General features: G+C 50.5%; 1 protein-coding gene across 4 annotated transcripts; it reads left to right on the plus strand.

Moving 5' to 3' along the window:
- Nucleotides 1-1,020: 1,020 nt before the first annotated feature.
- On the plus strand, nt 1,021-17,003 carry C15H16orf95 (chromosome 15 C16orf95 homolog). 4 transcript variants are annotated; one of them, XM_074055513.1, is made up of 10 exons: nt 1,021-1,163; nt 1,881-1,948; nt 2,191-2,271; nt 6,516-6,573; nt 8,257-8,308; nt 8,926-9,066; nt 11,665-11,811; nt 12,450-12,486; nt 15,822-16,026; nt 16,759-17,003. In XM_074055513.1, the coding sequence occupies exons 1-10, from the start codon at nt 1,111-1,113 to the stop codon at nt 16,775-16,777; spliced, it is 861 nt and encodes a 286-aa protein (XP_073911614.1). In that variant the 5' UTR covers nt 1,021-1,110; the 3' UTR covers nt 16,778-17,003. The 4 variants fall into 4 exon arrangements, with proteins under 4 accessions (XP_073911614.1, XP_073911617.1, XP_073911615.1 ...); XM_074055515.1 differs by having other exon boundaries at nt 1,103-1,163; nt 2,145-2,271; XM_074055516.1 differs by lacking the exon at nt 1,881-1,948 and having other exon boundaries at nt 1,023-1,163; nt 2,145-2,271.
- The last annotated feature ends 3,458 nt before the right edge of the window (nt 17,004-20,461 follow it).

Genomic DNA, 20,461 nt, shown 5'->3' on the forward strand with positions numbered 1-20,461 from the left:
AAGAACTTTTCCCCACCCCGCTGTTTGTCTCCTGGGGGTGTTGCATTCCATCCACCCCTGTGGGCACCAGTCAGTGGCACTCCTGTTGCTGACTTATATTTCAGTGTGGACACACCCGTTTGTCCTCCTGTTAGTGGGCATTCAGTTGCTTCCAGTTTGACATTTGTGAATAAAATCACTATAAAGGTTTTTATGATTTTTTTGTGATACTGGAGTTTGAACTCATGGCCTTCATCTTGAACCACTCTGCCAGCCCTATTTTTGTGAAGGGTTTTTCAAGATAGGGTCTTGCAGAACTATTTGCCCGGGCTGGCTTTGAACTGTGATCCTCCTGATCTGTGCCTCTTAAGTAGCTGGGATTACAGGCGGAGCCACAGGCACCCAGCTGTTTATATAATTTTTTATGTAACCATGGCTTTTCATTACTTTCAAGTACATAGCTGGGAGTTGCACTGCTGGGTCACATGCAAAGTGCATGTTTACCTAAGAACCTATGAGGTTCCCAGAGTGGCCACACCACTATGCTTTCCCACCAGCAGTGGATGAGAGTCCCCATGGTCTCACAGCCTCACCAGCATCTCGTGCTGCACTTGGCATTTTGTTTCAGCCTTGTGACAGGTGGCAATGGAAACTCACTCCCCAATGGCTAACGGCTGAGCTGCTTCCTGTGCTCACCCCCTGCTGTCCACGTGCAGCAGTGTCTGCGCAAAGCCTCACATATTCCTGTGGGAAAGCAGAGAAGGGAGGAGGGGAGAGCTGTGAGTAGTGCAGGGACAGGGCGGGGCAGCTGGACACAGGGCAGCTGGACATGGGACAAGCCACACAGGCAGGTGGCTGGACTGAGCTGGGAACTGACTGTCCTGTGGCTCCATAAAGAATCTGGAACCTGTCCCTAGACCCTCAGCAGCCCAGTCAACACTTCTCACCTCTTAAGGGTTCCATGGAGCCAAGTCTGGGCACTGGCAGAGTCCATGTGTTTCACCTGCCCAAGATAGGCAGGCCTCAGTTCTTGTCTGTAAACCCCAGAGGCTGCTGTGGAGGGTGAGATGAAATACTGGTACTTGGCACATCACCTGCTTTGTTCAAAGTGCTTCTGGCGACACCTGTTACATGGACATCGAAGAGAGGGCTCAGCCGACCTCTGTGAGAAGTAAAGACCTAGGGTATGAGGCAGCCTGGGACATCTGGGGACGAGTGATTCAGGCAGAGGGGATGGCAGGTGCAAAGGCAGCATGAGGCACCATGTAAGGAGGAATGTGGGAGGAAACAAGGCCACAGCTAGAAATTGGCCAGTGATGTACTGTGTGGGTGTATGAATGTGTGTACACATTTGTGTGCCCGTATTAACCAGTGCCCTGCAGGCCATGTGAGGACCCTGGTTCTGAGCCCCATGGTAAATCCTGGGCTCTGAGCAGATTCAGAAGAGGCTCTGACTGCTGTGTTGAAAATGGCCTGCTGGGGAGGATGGCAGAAGTGGGCCACAACACTGAGGTGCTGCTGTAATCTGGAGGCGTGGTGCTTTGACTGGGAAGTGAGAGTCTGGGTGAGGAAGTGGGCATGAGAGGAAGAGACTGGGGACAGATCTGGTTTGGCTCGTCAGGCCATTGGCATGGGTGCTATCTCAGGTCCCACTAGACTGTGGCTGAGCCCTGAAACTACCGGGACACTCAATGATTGCTACTCAGGGATGCTGTTGTTCCCACATGGATGCCCAGGTGGCAGAGGGCATCCCCCTAGAGCCCTATGGTACATAGTCACTCTGTAGTCTGCCACTGAGAAAGTCACTGTTGAGCCCCAGTGTGGACCCAGGACTCCTCAGGCTCTGCTGCCTGAACAGGGTGTCTGGCGTTATCACCATGGAGCTTCTCCTCTGTTCCCAGTGTTCCGCAGTTCCATCGGAAGGCAAGCTCCCTCGGTGCTATGGGTGTGAGGGACACCGACTCAGCGGGTAGGCAGCCTCTTCTCTCGGAGAGTTCACTGAAAGCTCTAAAATCTGGTCCTCAGGCCCATGGGGTAGGGTGGGGATAAAGTGGTGACAGAGGCATTGGGAAGTAGCACACTCTTGAGCCTAGCTAGCTTGTGTGGCTGTGCCCTTTTACTGCTCTGATGACAGTGAGGAAGGTGATGACAGCATATCCCCACAGAGTACAGGGGGATGAAGTGAAGGAAGACGAGGTGCGTGTGTTCTAGGGCCATCAGAAGAGAGAGCTGCAGGATCACTGTTGGCGACAGCAAGAAAAGGGGTGACGATGACACCAATAACCCCAAGAGGTAAGGGCTGAGCCAGAGTGATACCTACCCGTGTCATTCTGTTACATAACACTACTGTAGTCAAGAGTGCACTTGATAGAAATGCAAACTGAGGTGCCAGAGGCACTGGGTGACCTCAAGAGACCCAGATGTCCCCAGCAAGAGAAAGAGGGCTTAAAAATTACTTACTTTAGGCCTGGTAGAGTGGCTCACTTCCTAGCAAGTGTGAAGTCCCTGAGCTCAAACCCCAGTACTGCTCCCCGCCAAAACCCAAAAATTCTTACTTCGACAATCATATCTGTGCTTTCTGAGATGGGGATTTGGTATGCATGTTTTGGGGCAGACAAGGCCAGGTAGACCAGGTGTCCTGGAGTAACGAGTCAGCTTCAAAACCAAGCCACAAGTTTTCATTCTTTGGTCACTCACGTTCTCCAAAGCACACAGCAAACGGCAAGTGCAGCACATGGCCATCCTTGGGGAGGCTCCAAGAAGGTCTGGAACCTGTGTCCAGGCCCCTGCTTTGCATACTGGATGCTGGTGCCTTGGGTGGTTGCTGGGGACAGCACTGAGGACAGCGTCCTTCCTGGAGGATGGGTCTTTTTTCCCCGTTTGTCCACCTCCAGGGCCTTAGGGGCTGAGGTGACCTTGTGTGTTGGTAACCAGCTCTATGGAGTCCACACAGGGGCGTCCCACTCTGCTCCCATCCAGACTCCTCAGTTGCCCTCAGAGGGTCACCTCCAGCTCCTTCCTGTGGGATTGAATCCTCATTTGCAGTGCAAGGCAGGCCCTTGCCCTTCTCATGGGGAGCTTCACATTCTTGGGACACATCTAATCTGAAACAAGGGTCTGGAGAGAAATATGCCTTCCCTTCCTGAATGCTGAAACTCAACATGAGGCTGGCTGCCCTCCTTACTGCTCTTCTCCCTGCATCTCTGAAGGCTATTTCTAATGAGTTCATTAGCCATCACTTAGCCTCTGCTGCCACAATCTACCAGTGTCACCATGTGCAACAGTGACTGGTGCAAGCCCACCTCTGCCCAAGGTCTCCAAGGGCCACTGCTCTGGCCTCTGGGTGAACCAGCCCAGCTCTGGGTTCTTGCTGGGCTGGGGCACAGATGCCAGCAGCACAGGGAGGGCTTCATGGCAATCAGAAGGAGCTTCTGTGCAGGAGAGAATGTCAGAGGGAGGGGGAAGGGGCTGCTTGGTTGGTTCCCTTAGAGGCAGACCTTGAGATGAGGGTCTGTAAAACTAGTTTTTTGGGAAGGTGATCCAGGAAGTAGACAGGTGAGATGGGGAAGAGCCCAACACAAAGGCATCAGCAAGGGGGCAGCAGTGTGGGCAGCTGGGGCCTGGTCCCGCAGCGGATGCTGGGAGACGGTGTAGGATGCATCCTGGAGTTGTCTGGGCTGCAGTGGGGAGAAGCTGCTAAGGGCTAACCCTGATGTGGGCCAGGTGGCTAGAAGGAGCCACCAAGCAGTAACAAGTGTCAGCAGCTGTTGGTGTATAGAACTGGGTGTTGGAGATGGGCAGGTACCAGCTGGATGCTTTGCTTTGCTCACCCTGTCCAGCCAGATTGATGGGTACCCTCTGGTCTGGAGGCTCTGCTGCTCAGGCATCAGGCCTCACTTGCAGGGTAACCACTGGCTCCTGTGCAAATCCACGTATGGTGGTTCCTCAGAGCAGGTGTGGGCCTGAGTTCATATCAGGGTCAGAGTGTGCATGTGGCAAGTCCCAGCTCTTAGCTGGGAACCCACAGTGGGTGAACAAACTGCAGAACTGGGACCAACAGTCCTGCCCCTGTTCAGGCATAGGCTACCTGGGGAGCTGTCCTGGGGAGCACCTGCAACTGATTTTTCTGAGATCAAGCAGCTTCTGTTGGCTCGGTTTGGTTCTTGTACTCACAGCTCTTTCTACATCTCTTTTCCCCCTACCTAGGGGCATTGGAAACAAAAGCTTGGAAGAGAATCTTGGTAGACAGAAACTGCTTCCCTCTCCCAAGTCCAGCCTGAAGCAGGGAAACACAGTAGGGAGAACTTACTACCTTGCTGAAGTATGCTGATGCTCAGGTCATCCTGGCTCTCTTTCAAACACTTTCTATGCCTTTTTGGTCTTCTCAAACTTCCTTGGGTTGGGAGGTATATATAGCTCAGTGGTAGCATGCCTCCTGGATTCAGTCTCCCCTGGATTGGCTCTATGGTTATCACTGTTTTACAGATAAATCTGAGGCTCAGAAGTTAGGCTAACTCATTTGACATCTGTTCCTGATAAGAGGCAGAGTGAGGACGGGGAGCCAGTCCCTTGATACTCAGAACCCCTGGAGGCAGGGAGGGTGGAATATCCTTTGAATCTCAGCCTGTGTCATGACGGATTTCCTCTTCTGGTTTTGAATGTCACACACATGGACTGTACCCACATTTTGGGGTCTGGCTTCTTTGTATACTTCATCCATGCTGCTGGGGTTGCACCTGTGTTCTTTCCCACCACTGTGTGTAGTGTTTCTTTGCAAACATGCTACCATTGGTGGTCATGGTGGGGCACATGTGTAATCCCAGCACTCAGGAGTTAGTAGCAAGAGGATGACAAGTTCAAAGCCAGCTGGGGCTACATAGTGAGACCCTGTCTCAAAAAAAGGGGAGGAGGACACTATTTCTTTTTAAAATCCTTTCTCCCATGGATAGATATTTGGGTTATTTCCATTTGGGGGCTGCTGTACATGTTTTTGTTCCTGTTCTGGTGGACATAAGCTCATTTATCTTGGGTGAGGGGCCTCCTATGCTCAGGCTTTCTAAGGACCGCAGGACACTTTGCCGATATTGCTGTACCAGTTCCATGAGCAGTGTACAGGAGTTTCAGTCTTGGCATCCTCCATAAACTTTAGCCATTCTGGTGTGGTGGGGCAGTGGTGAACTGTTCTTTACAGAGAGTCACAAAAGCATGTCCCATGGTGAGGGCCAGAACTCCAGGGTATCCAAGCCTGTATCACAGGCCTTGCAGTGACGCTTCAGTAGACTCAGGGAAAAAGTGCAGCTAGCAGAGAAGCCATATGCACACTGATAACAGGTGACAGCTGAAATATTTAGCACTAATAAGGCAGGGATCCTGGCGAGGAGAGCAAGAATGTGTGTAGTAGCTGGAAGCTTGGCTCTGCTCATAGGTCATGACCTTCATGGTTATGGGAAGAGCTAAGAAACCAAAGCAGTGCCTGAGGGCATCTAGTTTGCTCCATGGATGGAGTTCAGTGTACTGAGAGGTTGCCATCAGCACTAAGGTTGCTCAAGACAGTTTGGACAAATACTGATATTAATTCAGAGTATTAGATTCAGCTTGAAAATGTCTGAAAAGTGGGAAAGACCTAATAATTTCCAAGAAATACGAATTGGAGTTTGAGATAGATAACTTAAGGAACACAACTGGAGAGGCACAAAAGCATCAGCTCTCCATTTCAACAAGTGGCCAAAGCACACATCTGAGGAACAGGATGGAAGGAAGGGAGTGGAAGAGATAGAGGGAAAAGGGACTAGAGGGTCCAAAGCGTGCTGGACGCTCTGGATGACAGATGTCTGGATCCCACGGCTTTTTTTTTTTTTTTTTTTGTGGCAGTACAGAGGTTTGAACTTAGGGCTTAGTGCTTGCTAGGCAGGTGTTTTACCACTTGAGTTACTGCATCAGCCCTTTGAAGAATTCGTAAAAATTAATTTTTTACTAGCATTTATTAGTAGCATAAGGGGGGTTCATTATAATTCCATAGTTTCGTACAGTGGACTTTGAACAAATTCACTCCCTCAGCCCCTGCCCGTTTTTGCTTTATTATTTTTTGGGTAGTGTCGTATTTTTGCCTGGGAGGCTCAGATCACGACCTCACCTACAGCCTCCCCTGTAGACGGAACCTACATCATGCTGGGCTTGTTTTGTTGAGATGTGGTCTCGTTGCCCCGGCTGCCTCCAGCCGCGATCTTCCGGATCGCCGCCTCCCGCGTAGCTGAGATTACAGCCGTGAGCAACCGCGCCGGGCCCTGGACACCACGGCCTTCAATTTAAACCCCAAGTTGCTCAAGAAACACACATTTCCTTAAAAATCACAATTGGCGCCCATCGGTAGGCTTGCCAGATTCAGCACACGAAAACGCAGCTAATTCGGCACCCAGTTATCTCTGAATTTCAGATAACCAATAGCTTTCAAAAGAAGTACCTAAGGGACACATGAGGGACCTGCTGGACCCCACCTCGGCCGCGCGGTCCGCTCCCACCTCTCTCTCTCCTTGCAGGGGACCGAGATCCCGGCTGGAGAGCCCCGCGGGGGCACAGGCTCGTCCTTCGGAAGTGGTGAGAGGCCTTCTTTCCCGGGTCGGGGCGGTGGGCTTCGGGGCCGACGTCCACGCAGGCCAGGAGAGGGAAAGGCGACGGCGGGTGAAGCCGGACGCTCACTTCCGGCGGCCAGCCTTCCACTCTGACCCGCTGACCCCGACCCCAGCCGCGAAGAACCAATCAGCCGCTAGCTAAGTGCGCATCCTTACAAGACAGCGCTTGATTGGCTGAGAGAGGGCCAATCAGCGAAGCGCACGGGGCGTGCGGGAAGCTGTTGGGTGGCCGAGGTGCAAGTCGGGAAGGCGGCGCGGTTCGCCGTGTGAAAGCACCTGGGAGGCTGGGAAAACGATGCACGCGAGGGCTGTGCTCCATTCTTACCGTCGCAGCCCCGGGCCCTTGCGGAGGCGTCGGGGCTCCGTTCGGCCCTATGGTATGCACTCGCACCAGAGCGCATCATGACAGGCGAGGCCCTCCCTGAGCCTGCACAGGTGACCCGAGGCCACACCTGAGAGCGCCTGGAGCCCTGGGGCCGCCCAGGCAAGCCGTAGCTCAGCCTGCAGGAGCGACGCAGGAGACGAGAACTTTCTGTTTCACGCACACACTACTTGGCAATGTCAGGAGTAGGCCTTCAGGCATGGATGTATCCAGGTGCGCACGGACGGACTGTGGTCCTGAAGCCTGGACGGTTCCTCCCCATCCCCAGCTTCCTTTGCTTTGTGCTGGCCTCCCTCCTGAGGCCAGAGCATCGCCAAGACCGCCTGAGGTCTCCATGCCACCACATTGGCCACCCGGAAGAGCAAGGAGCTCATCTCCCCATAAGCCCAGCCTCTTGGGGTTGACTTGGGTCGTGACGCCGTAATGACCAATCTCTGAGACCAGGCTGACCTTACCTTCCAGGCTGGGTGGGGGGCTTGTCCCCTTGACCGACACCAGCGAGGTGGCTGTGGCCCCCGAAAATGACAGCAAGGCTGTCATTCTCCATCCTCTGTGTTCAAGCAACAGCTGCAAGTGGAGCCCGGTGACCACAGCTAGGTCTCTAAGTAGCAAAACAACCGCTGTGATGACGACAGCACAACTGTACTCAGGTCACTTGTAGTTTACACATTACAAAGCGCTTTGACATCGCTGACAGAGAAACCAGGCTTTGCTTTTTGATTTCTACCCGCTGGAGGCTTTCCATATCACTAGTGACCTAGTTGTTTACTGGGAGAGAATGGGCATGAGTTAACAGTCTGTGTAATCCCAAACCCTCTCGTTGTCCTAGAGACAAAGCCACCAAAACTTTGCACTGGAAGGGATTTCATTGCTGTGTAGTTGGAGCAGAATAAGCTTAGAGTGTCCGATAAAGCATCATAGGTGGGTGGTTGGCAGCCCTGTGTCTTGGAAAGTTCTCTCCAGGCTGAGACCCGCCTGTCTTTCCTGCTGGGCCAAGCTCAAATTTAGCTGGAGTGTGTTGAAGGAAGTGGGCTTGGGAACCCCAGGCACTAGCACGTGAGTGAGCCTCTCCCCGCTCCCAGCTGCTGCTGTCACCTTCACCCTTTCTGGGCTCAGAAGGATGGCCCCTCCACCCCTGGTCTTTAATGCTGAGAATCAGTTCCAGAAAGGGTGGTCCTGTCTAGCCTCCAGCCCTTGTTCAGCTGCCTGCTCCAAAGTTTACAGAAAGTCCAGAACGTTCTAAGCTTCTCTGTTCTTCCTTCCTAGGAAGAGCACATTTCAAACCTTCAGGAAAGACGTGCTTCTCACAGGTCATTCGGTAAGGAAACAATCCCTCAGCCACTTGCCCCAACCCTGTGGAGTGGCAGAAGGAGAGGCTGTGGCTCCAGAGGCTGGGCCTCATGAAAGGCGATTCCGGACACGGAAGTGTGTGGTTGTAGGGGCCATGGCTGAGCTCCAGATCTCTGTGTAGAGCACCTCCCTCCTCCTCGAGCTCCTCCCCCTCCATAACAGCAGGGATCTAAGTCCAACAACCTGCTCTGGGTGTCAGCACCTTCATCTGCCCCATATATGATGGCAGGCCCGCACACACTAAGCACACGGTGCAGAGTGACACAGATGCGCTCAGAGGAGTAATCAGTGATCTTGTGCTATTAGAGTTGGTTGAACTCTGCCATTGTCATAGTGGAACCTAGACTTGTTCACAGGAAGGCAGCCGGGAGTGGCTGAGAATCCCCTACACCCTTTGCAGGCTTTGGGTCTCCCCACCAGCCAGCCATGGGACCTGCCTTTTTCTTACTGCAGTAGGAACTGGACATTTGCCCCTTCCCTGGACACTGTCCCTCTGGCCATCGATTTACCCTTCCAAACAGATCCTTGGCTCACATTGCACATGTTGCATCATGCTTATTTCTGTCTTTTCTGGGTCTCACTTAGATGCACCCTGGTGCCCAGACTGTTTTCCGAGAGCGCATCTGCTGTGCATGCCATGCCAAATTTGGGGGCCACCTGCCTGTGCCCCTGGCTGAGGCAGCACTACCTTACTGGGTCCCTCTGTCCCTGAGGCCCCAGAAGCAGGTAGGTGATTCTCCAGGGATCACATCTAGGGCCAAGGGTGGAAGTCAGGGGACCCATCCACCCTCAGAATTATTAGTGATATATGAATGAAATGTAAAAAGTTTGGGGAGTCAGTTTGTGTATTTTTTTTTCAGTTTGTGTATTTTTAAACATTTTTAAAGCAGTGTATTTATGGAGTCATGGTTGACATGTGGTAAGGTGTACTCTGTACACAGTCCTGACACATGTACTCCCAGCGAGAACTCCAAGGTTGTCGGGATAACAAGCATACACAGCTCTGAGGATGTCCTTGATCTTTCTCACTGACACCCCTGACCACTGCTGATCTGATTTCTGTCTCTTTGGCTTACTTTGCATTCTGAGGTTCATCCACATGACAGTGTGCATTAGTAGTTCCTTTTTTATCGTTGAGTAGCATTCCATGCTGTGAACACGCTTACCTCTTCATCCTGGGTGTTTAGCTTGTTTCCAGTTTTTTTTATCCAGGTGGACCAGGTTTTGAACTCAGGTCTTTGTGCTTGCAAAGAAGGCACTCTACCACTTGAGCCACACATTCAGTTCATTCTGCTCTATTTTCCTTTGGGATGGGGTTTTGTAAGCTTTTTGCCCAGGCTGGCCTCAAACGACAATCCTGATCTCAGGTTCCCAAGTATTTAGATTTATAGGTGTGAGCCACCATGTTTGGCTTGTTTCCACTTTTTATCTGTTACAAGTAAAGCTGCTATGAACGTTTGTGCACAAGTCTTTGGCGGACGTCTGCCTGCACTTTTTTGGATTAACACCGAGGTGTGGAATTGAAAAACACTAGCTATTTTCCAAGGTGGCTGCACCATTTTACATTCCTGTGAGCAGTGTGTGAAGTTCCACTTCCTTTCCATCTTCTCTTCCCCAACACTTGGCTTGGCCAAATTCTTTAGTGGTACCATTGTAATAGGTGTGCATCTCCTCATGGTTTTATTTTGTATTCTTGTGATGATGATGGTATTGAGGATCTCTCTGTGTGCTTCTGCCGTCTGCATGTCTTGCCTGATGAAGTGTCCAGTCACATATTTTGCCCACCAAAAAATTGGGCTTCTGTTTGTTTTTTTTTTTTTTAATTTTGGAGTTTAGAGAGTTCTCTATGTATTCTGGATACAAGTCCTTTAGCTGATGTACAATTTGTAAATATTTGTTGAGGTCTTTGGTTTGTTTTGATAGTCTTCTATTAGTTTCTTTCAGAGAGAAGTTTTCAATTTTGATAAAGTCCAATAAATGTCAGTTTGATCTTTCCTGCATCTTTTGTAGGTGTGCCCATCCTGATCCCTTGGTACAGGACATTTTGCCCCATGAGCAAGGTTGGGTTCTTTTAGCAGGGATGGGTGCAGGAAGTAGCCGTGGTGTGGGCACCCATGGTCTGCCGTCAGTGACGCTGGCTCTAGCATCCATACCCTCAGGATTCTGGACCAGGCATGTGGTGCTCTCGTGCCGCCTGAACCTAGCCAGGCCTTCTGACCTGGCCTGATGGCCCTTTTGGGAAAACCCCTAAGCCTGTGATGTTCTCCAGCTCCTTCTAGTTGTCTCTTCTTTCTTGCTGAATGGTGCTGGGTAGTGAGCTCCTGTGGGTAGGATGGCGTCCTGTTCACCTCCAGCACAATGGCTGACTGTGGGCAATGGGCTCACTGAGTGCTGATGATGTGGGTGGGATCACTTTGCAGCTATCAAAGCAAAAGAGCTCAGAGCTGCTGAGTGCCATGATGGTGCAGATAGGCTATTACTTTCTGTCCTGATGATGAATGTCTGGACTGTTCAGTCACTGCTGACAAAAGAGTTGTGTAGTGTGTGTGTACATACCCCCCCCCACTCACATATTTTTATACTGGGGGCGTACTGGGCTTGAACTCAGAACCTTGCACTTGCTAGACAGATGCTCTACCACTTGAGCTACACCTCCAACTCTTTTTGTTTTAGCTATTTTTCTGAGCGGGTTTCATGTTTATGCCCAAACTGGCCTGGACTGTGAGCCTCCCGTTTATGCTTCCTGCATAGCTGGGATGTCAGGCATATGCTACCACACCCACCTACTGGTTGAGATGTCGTCTGGCTAACTTCCTCCTCCCACCCTCCCAGCTGTCCTTGAACCATGATCCTCCCAATCTCCACCTTCCAGGTAGCTGCAGTTACAGGTATGAGCCAAAGCACCTGATACAGTGCATATCTTGTACACACACACAACCATTGCAGGTGGGATGAGTCCAAGGAATGGCACTGATGGATGAAAGGTTTTGTGGTTGTAGTGTGATAGATTTTGTCAGAATGCCAGTAGAGCCCTTCATAGTGAGAGCACTGAGTCACAGGGAGACTTGGTGCTATGCTTAAGGTCACAGCTGGAGACCCGAGGCTCAGTATAGAGCCAGTTTTCCCATCCCTGCAGTTGTGGGTTCAGGTGGACATCTGAAGTCCTGTGTCACCTACCTCTGGAGTGAGTGACACCCCTTCAGCTAAGGTATTGGGTGTGTCTATTGAGGGGTATGGAAGAGGCATCCTAGGGGTGTCCTGGTACTCAGACCGAGCTGGATGGCCCCACTTCCTTTTGAATCTTTTTTTCCCTTCTTCTGGTAGATCCCAAAGATGGCACGGTTTAATGTCCCCAAAGCCACCAAGATATGCCTCTGCCTATGCCACAGCTTTGGGGGCTGCCTCCCGATGCCTAGGGGTCAGGCTGTGATGCCCTACTGGGTGCCCCGGGCACTGAGGTCATGGAAGAAGGTAAGAAGGAGGCTCACAGGACAGCGAGGGCTGAGTGGGGGGTGCAAGGTGAAGGGGCACAAGGGGGCCTGGCCTCCTCCTTACAGGGCCAGATGACCCCCGACAGCAGTGGTAAGGGAGGTCAAGTGCAGAAGGCGTGTGGAGTGGGAGGCCAGGTCGGTTTCCTGGTGGCCATTGGAAAGTATGGGCCCATTCCCTGGGGAGGGTGGACTGGGTGGCGCCCAGGCCACTGCTATCTTTTCTTCCCTCTTCTGCCCTTCTTCCCCGTCTCCCCTGAGTGCCTTCCTCTTCCCTGTCATCCCCTTACTCTGCCTTGTGCCCTTCCCCATCTCTCTGTTCTGAAGAGATGGCATGAGGTTGGTGCCTGGAAAGGACTGGCTCTCAGATTTTCTCATTTCTTACTCTGGCTCTGTCTGGCCACCCCACAGATAGAGTTTCCTTTCTTCCTTCTCCCCAATTTCCACTTACTGGGTTTCCATCACTGAGGTGCAAACTGTCACAGCATAAAGACCTCAGGCCTCTTAGCAAGGAGGCTGCTTGTACTGGGAGTGGCCATGCCCCTGCCTGGAGGTCTCAAGCCTCCCCTCTGGTGGGTCTCTGGGTTAAGCATGCCCCTATATTCTGTCCTTATCTTTTAGGTGGTGAAAAGGCACCAGAGTTTTAAAGGCAGGCAAGGTAACTATGTATATAAGTCTTACCTCATCCCCTGCCTGGGGAAGGGCTCCTCATGAGCATTGTGGTGGGATGGGGAAACTTCTCCCACACTCAGACATCTGCAGATGACATAGCTGTGCCTCCCCACCCCTGCCAGGCATCACCAGCCTCTCACTCTTCCCAGTGACCCAGGGAAGCCCAGTATCCAGGCTGGCTACCAGTCTCTCAGCAGTGGCTCCACAATGAAACTGGTTTGCAAGCTGGGGATAGATTATGTCTAAAGTGTTTTTCATCTCTAAACTTCTATAATTGATGGCATGATGTGTGTGGTATGATGTAGTACATATCTCTATAGGTCATCATATAATTGTATATCCCCTGTGCAACTCACGCACATTGCATGTTTATATCACAGCATTTGTGAATGTGTTCGCTGTGTATGCAGACATTCATATATTTGTGACTTAGATGCACACCCATTCATGAAACACATAGCATGTGCTCACATTCATGTACTCAACAGTGCAGTGTACATTCTTATATGCATGACAAAGCTTACCCACACATTGGTGACACGGCATACTTAGATATTCATGCCCTGTGACCCCATTCTCTGGGAGGTGGGCATTTCCACACCCATGATAAAGTGAGTGGCTTGGACTTGATCTTGAAGTTAGTTCCTTGCTGGCAGACTGATATGTCCAAGTTCTAGGCTGGTGTCCTGTCCTTCCTGTGTGTGCTCTGCCGTCTCTACATAGTGAGTCCTCTGTGATGGGGTCTGACTCTGGATTGGGTTGGCATTCTGGGGAAGGCGAGTGATTTGAGCAGAACTCCCAGGGGCCTGGGGTATGGGGAATTGGGAAATGGATAGCCACCATCCAACATACACTTTTTTTTGCGGTACTGGGACTTGAACTCAGGACCTCATGCTTGCTAGGCAGGCACTCTACCACTTGAGCTACTCCACCAGCCTGATGTACACTTCTTAGTGGTACAAAAATCATAACTCATTCCCAGTTATAAAAGTAGCATGATTAACAGGAGCACAAATTGTTACCTTTTTGGGGGAATTTGGAGGCATCTATCAAATTTTACACATCATCCTTCGTTGAGCAAGCTTGTCTCACGAGAAGCCATGGAGACTATAGGGGAAATTTTCATAACAAAACCTTGGAGCCACTTCAGAGTCTGTCAGTAGGAGAATGGACACAAGTGGGCTATACCTGGAGGTTGAGGCTGAGTGACTATAGTGGACCGAGATGAACAACTTGGGGAGGTCCCTAAAACACACAGTTCCTAGAAAACCAAGGCATGGTGAAGCCCACAGATGGGACTCTGTTAATATACTCTGGAAAAGCCAGAGCCCTGTTTGGTGTAGGGAGGGCTAGGAGGTGAGACACAGGTGACCTGGCTGGGAAAAGATGCAGAAAAAAGACTCAGGCACTTTACTCCAGGGAGGTCTGCAAGGACCAACAGAAGGCCATATGCTGGCTCAAGGAATGGGTGAAAGTCCAGAGTCACCTTGCTAGGAAGAGAGCAGCAGGGAGCCGACTTTCACACCGAGTAGTCACACGCTAGCGTGTTTATATCTAGTGACTATTTTGATTTTGATTACTTTGCATCGCGAGGAACAACGAAAAGCTTATTGTTGAGTCACATGCACCAACTGATGCGTTTAAAAACCAGGGTTAAGTTTTACTCTAGTCTTCATGGTTCAGCGATTTATTTATTTATTTTTTGAGTTGGGGTTTGCTGTGTTGCTCAGGCTGGCCTCCACCTCCCAGGCTCAAGTGACCGTCCTGTCTCAGCCTCCCGAGTAGCTGGGACCACACTTTAGGTGATTTATATAGGTCACATTTCAAGCCTCAAACCTGTTCAAGCCAGGAGCCATTCACAGAATTAGGAAAGCGAGTCTCATAGTTTCCAGGAGAATTAGGACCTCTCTTTCCTCTGGCTTCAATACAGACTGATTGAAACTTCTGAGACATTCTCTTTCCCTCAAATCCACTGATTTATGGTATAAAGAGAAATTTTTTCCCATGTTGGGGATCATACCCAGAGAGCCTTGCATCTGCTGACCATGTGTTCTACCATGTGAACTACACCTCCCTTATATTTTCGTAAAATTCTTTTTTCTTGTAAAAAAAAAGCCTTTTGTGTTTTTCTATTCTGTTTTGGTGGTAAAAATTTTTTTTTGTTTATCGTTTTTACATGATGGTAGAAGTTTTATAGGGAAAACATTATGTTTCATATTAATAGTGCATTTTTGTATTGATATAATTAAGGTGTATATTTTATATCACTAGCATAGTAATAGTGTAAAAAACTATTGAGGGGATCCTTTGTTGAACAAAGGATGTCTGGAAAATACAAGGTGTGCCAAATTTCAAGTAACAGTTACATGCCGCTTAGCGTCAGACAAGGTAGGCTCCTCTGTGGTTAGTCATTGTTCAGACATTCTGGGGCGGACACACCTAGATGGCTAGCCCACTACACACTTAGGCTGCATGGTATAAATACAGCTCGAGGTATGGCCTTGAGCCAGATGAACAAAACAACACGAGATTAAATCCAGCACAAGGGAAAATGATGCAGTCGAGAGACGTGTACACAGGAGATGGAGGGGACTGCTGGTGGAACACAACCGACTGTTTCACAGTGTACTCTAGAAGGCGTGTACTCTAGAGTGATGGTAGAGTCTAGAAAAGATGTAAAGCAGTAGCACGGTCGTTATCAAGTGTCTATCCTGACAGGCACAGAAAGTTTTCTTACTGTGTAGCCCAGGTTGGCCTTGAACTCATAACCCTCCTTCCTCAGCCTCCAGAGTATTGGGATTACAGGCCTGCACCTAGAAGTCTGTGCATGTTCACGCTGTCATGCGGTAGGTCACAAACACAGGCGGAATGCATGTCACAGTGTCAGTAGGCAACAGGAGGTTTTCAGATCCACTGTAGTTTTATGGACCAGTGGCAATGAAGTCCTTTGTTGACGGGAACATGTGCAGCACACAACCACCATGCTCACAAAGTGGAGACTGGTTTAATTAGCCCATGCGCCCATCACTCAGCTCCAGTTATCCAGTCACGTTTCATCTGATCTTCACCCTTCCTTCCCCCTTCTCAAAAAATAATTTGTCAGCAAATCCCAGCTGGACCATGTCCTTCACAATAGCTCAGAATGCTGCACTGAGGGATAGACTCAAAACACATGCCATGAGGCCCGTCACCACTCGGGAAACAACAAATCATCGGGCTTTGTCCTTCTCATCTGGCATGGACCCCACATCACACGGTCCCTCCAGTCCTTGCCCCAGGCTGGCATCTTTCCCTGTCCTCACACCCCCTCCTGCCCCCTAGAGCGCCCCCTGGAGTCATGTTCCTGGCATAGGCGCTGGCGGATCTGTGGCGACAGGCGCCTCCTGCTCAAGTGGCAGCACCTCCAGGCTCTTCACCAGGACAAGCCGCTGGCTCTAGGGCGGGCAGTCCACCCCCGGGCCCCGCTCCTGCCCTTCAGCCTTCTGATTCTTCTGCAGGCCATCCTGAGGGCCATCATGGCCATTCGGTGAGCAGGTGGGGTGTGGGGGACAGTGGGTGACCCTGGGCCCATTGCTCACAACCTGGACACTTTGTCCCTGAAAAACAGGCATAGTCCTGGAGTTCCTGTCCACTCCTCCCTTCTTGTCAACTTCTTGTCCCTCTGACTCCATAATTTCTTTTTGGCAGTACTGGGGTTTTGAACTCAGGACCTTGCTCTTGCTAGGCAAGTGCTCTACCACGTGAGCCATACCTCCCGCTCCCACAGACTCCATGGTGTGGGGTGGCGTCCCTCCTGCAGGAGGTTTTGTACAACCAGCCATTGGGGAGAGCATGTCTTGTCTGACTTGGATGTGTGGGGTGCCTGTGAGGTCCCTCAAGCCCAGCTTGTTTCAGGAGAAGTGTGGCTGCCCACTTGGCCTGGCAGACAGTTGGGTAGAGAGGGCCAGCTTGGAGTCCTTCCTAAAGACAGCCTAAGCAGACCTGCTGTGGTCTTCATTTCATCTGTCCCCTTCACAGTTCTGCAAAGTGGGACTGTTCTTCCCTTTCTAGAAGGAGTAAGTGCCCTGAGGTGGAGTGACCCTCCCAGGGCCTCACCACTGGGAAGTGCCACAGCCAAGACTGGCCCTGGCTGCTGCCCTGTACCCCTCACACTCAGTCCCTGAGTGCAGTGGGGAGCCCAATGGCTGAGGGGCATCCCCCACCATCTGTGTCTCAGCCTGAGTAGTATCTACTCATTGCCTTTCTCTTTGCTTTCTAGCCAGTTTTTTGGGGTTTGAAGCTGGAATTTTCAGCTACTGTCAAGAACATCAATGAAAGTGTTCTTCACAATCAAGATCTTCGCCAAATCGCCAAAGTCCTCAGTGGGAGGATCTGATATCCACTGTTTCCCCATGTGATGTGATCCAAGTTACATACCATTGTGTGATTCTCAGAGTGGGGTTGGTGTGAATTTGAGTGAGACTGTTGTGAGTGTGGTCAATAAATGTTATTTGTGAAACTCTACACTGGTTAATTTTTTTGTGGCATTGGAGTTTGAACTCAGGGCCTTGTGCTTGCTAGGCAGGTGCACTACCACTTGAGCCACTCCTCCAGTCTCTTTGGTTATTTTTTGAATAGGGTCTCTCTCTCATGCCTGGGCCAACCTGGACTACAATCCTCTTTACGCTTCCTACACAGCTGGGATGACAGGCGTGTGTCACCATGCCCAGCTTTTTTTTCATTAGTTGAGATGGGGTTTTGTGAACTTTTTGCCCAGGCTGGCCTAGAATTGATATCCTCCCGGTCTCTGCCTCGTAAGTAGCTAGAATTATAGGTGTGACTTTTTTTTTTTCTGGTTCTCGGGTTTGAACTTGAGCCACTCCACCAGCCCTTTTTGTGAAGGGTGTTTTCAAGATAGGGTCTCACACGAATGGATCAAGAAAATGTGGTATTTATACACAATGGAATTTTATGCAGCCATGAAGAATGAAATGTTATCATTCGCTGGTAAATGGATGGAATTGGAGAACATCATTCTGAGTGAGGTTAGCCTGGCCCAAAAGACCAAAAATTGTATGTTCTCCCTCATATGTGGACATTAGATCAAGGGCAAACACAACAAGGGGATTGGACTGTGAGCACATGATAAAAGCGAGAGCACACAAGGGAGGGGTGAGGATAGGTAAGACACCTAAAAAACTAGCTAGCATTTGTTGCCCTTAACGCAGAGAAACTAAAGCAGATACCTTAAAAGCAACTGAGGCCAATAGGAAAAGGGGACCAGGAACTAGAGAAAAGGTGAGATCAAAAAGAATTAACCTAGAAGGCAACACCCACGCACAGGAAATCAATGTGAGTCAATGCCCTGTATAGCTATCCTTATCTCAACCAGCAAAAACCCTTGTTCCTTCCTATTATTGCTTATACTCTCTCTACAACAAAATTAGAGATAAGGGCAAAATAGTTTCTGCTGGGTAGCGAAGGGGTTGGGGGGAGAAGGAGGGGGCGGGGTGGTGAGGGGGGGTGGGGGCAGGGAGGGAGAAATGACCCAAACATTGTATGCACATATGAATAAAAATTTTAAAAAAGTAAAAAAAAAAAAAAACAGGGTCTCACAAACTATTTGCCTGGGCTGGCTTTGAACTGCGATACTCCTGATCTCTGCCTCCTGAATAGCTAGGATTACAGGTGTGAGCCACTGGTGCCCTGCTAAGCTGGCCACTTTTTAATGATGACCTGTGATTTTCCTTCAAGAAAGAGGGACTTAGTCTTCATCTCTGTGACCATGGGGGAAAGAGTCATTTCTGTGTCTCTTCGCCTCTGCCAAGGGATGGTAGTCCTACTGGGCAAGGGCCTGGAATGGTTTTAGTATGTGTTTCAGGTGTGTGTTACTTTAAATGGTATTTAAATAGCAGCATTTAAAATTGTGAGTTTTTAAAAATGGAGATATCATTTATATGTAACATTCACCTGATTTGGTGGTTTTTAATGTTTACAGTGTGGCACAACCATCACCACTGATTCCATTTTCATTACCATACTAAAAAAAAAAAACTCTTCTGTTAAACACTCACCCGTCTTCCCTTCTCCCTCCAGTACCTAGAAACCGCGATCTACTTCCTGTCCCTAAGGACTTCCCTGCTGTGGAGCTGTGTGACTGGAGTCATGCCCCGTGTGTCTTCAGTGACTGGCTTCTTTCTCTCAGTATCATGTTTTCAAGGTCCATCCAACCTAAGGTGTACCAGAGCATCATGCCTTTTTGTGACTAAGCAATATTTGCAGTGACTGTGGCTCTGTTCCAGGTATGAAGGAGGATTTGGCCCTGCCACTCTGTTTGGTTGGGCTCCTGGGGCGTGGGCCTTGGACTTTACCGCTGGTCTTGGTTAATTCAGTGATGATGTCATTGTAGCCTAAGTTGGATCCTAGCCTGCATGCGGGCTTCGCCATCTGGAACCTTGGTGTCAGGTGCCACAAGAGGGCACTGTCTAAAAGCCTTTGGTGGGGAGAGATGCTCCTGTGATCCTGGCACCAGGGTGTCAAGCCAGGGAGTCCAGAGAAATACCTGCCTCCCCACCTGCTCCCCACTTGCTTCTCTACCCACTCACACCTACCCACACATTCACTTGCCTTGATTCCTCTCCCCCTCACCTCCCAATGCCATTCACTGGGCAATGATCACAGAGCCCAGCCCTGCCCAGCAGAGCCATGACGGTGGCACTGTCCATCGGTAGTGTCCAGGAAAGGAGCCACAAACCACATGTGGCTGTTGAGCCCTCAAAATGTGGGCTGCTGAGGATCTGGATTTTAATTCACTCTGTCCACTTACACTTCAATGTGAACACTCATGTCCAGCAGCCAGCACGTCAGACCTTGCAAATGTGGCCTGTGGCCATAGGCCTGCTGTGGCTGTTGCTTTGACCTGTCCTCCCGAGGCTGTGGACCCAAGGCTTCACGCCACTCTAGAATATTCCCTGAATCTGGTCTCAAAGCTGACTTTGCCCATGCCAACCCTGATATTGTCCTTCCTAATCTCATCCCTGCAGTGGGGTGAGGACAACAGCTCCCCTCATGTCCATGACCTGCCAGAGCACAGAGGAGGGCACACTGGCCTTGCTGTATTAGTCCAGCCAAGGGTGGAGAGCTTTGAGCAAGGCTGCCTCCCCACGCCCACCTCCTGTCTGTTTGAGAGAGAATTTGGCACCTGGGTCCAGAGGGAAACTGTTAAGGAGGTTATGTAACTTGCTCAGGTCACAGAGCTCACATGCACACTGACGGGCTCCGAGCCTGGGCAGCATGGATCAGATCTCAGACTCTACCTGCTCTTCTCTCCTCCTTGCCTCCTTGGCCTCAGGCCAGGGCCTGGCATGGGTGGAGGACATGCAGAGGCCAGCAGGGAAGGACAGGGCTCCCTCTCCTCCTGTGCTGACTCCTGTGATGTCCAGGCTCCTTGGTACTTCTGGCCCAGGGCCAGCACCTGCGATTGTATTTTGAACAGTAGGGGGTCCTGCTGGGCCTCTGTAAAGGAAGCATGTGGGGACACTGAATGTCACCCTGTTTTTGGTGTGCATCCTCTTCTGTCCCTGCTTCTATTCTTTGATCACCCAGGCTTTGACCCAGCACCTCTGAGCTCTGCCCCACACCTACCTGGCTGCTTCCATGTGGGCTGCTTCTCTCTCCATCCCAGCCCATTTCTGCCTCATCCACTTACTACCTGTAGGGACCAGGTCTGAGGTTTTTTTTTTTTTTTTTTTGGCAGTACTGGGGCTTGGACCCAGGGCTTATACCTTGAGCCACTCCACCAGCCCTTTTTTGTGATGGGTTTTTTTGAGATAGGGTCTTGCAAACTATTTGACTGGGCTGGCTTTGAATCAAGATCCTCCTGATCTCTGCCTCCTGGGTAGCTGGGATTACAGGTGTGAGCCACAGGCACCCAGCATTTTTTTTTTTTTTGTGGTACTGGCGTTGGAACTCAGGGCCTCGTC

The sequence above is a fragment of the Castor canadensis genome, chromosome 15, assembly GCF_047511655.1.
Source record: "Castor canadensis chromosome 15, mCasCan1.hap1v2, whole genome shotgun sequence".
NCBI lineage: Eukaryota > Metazoa > Chordata > Mammalia > Rodentia > Castoridae > Castor > Castor canadensis.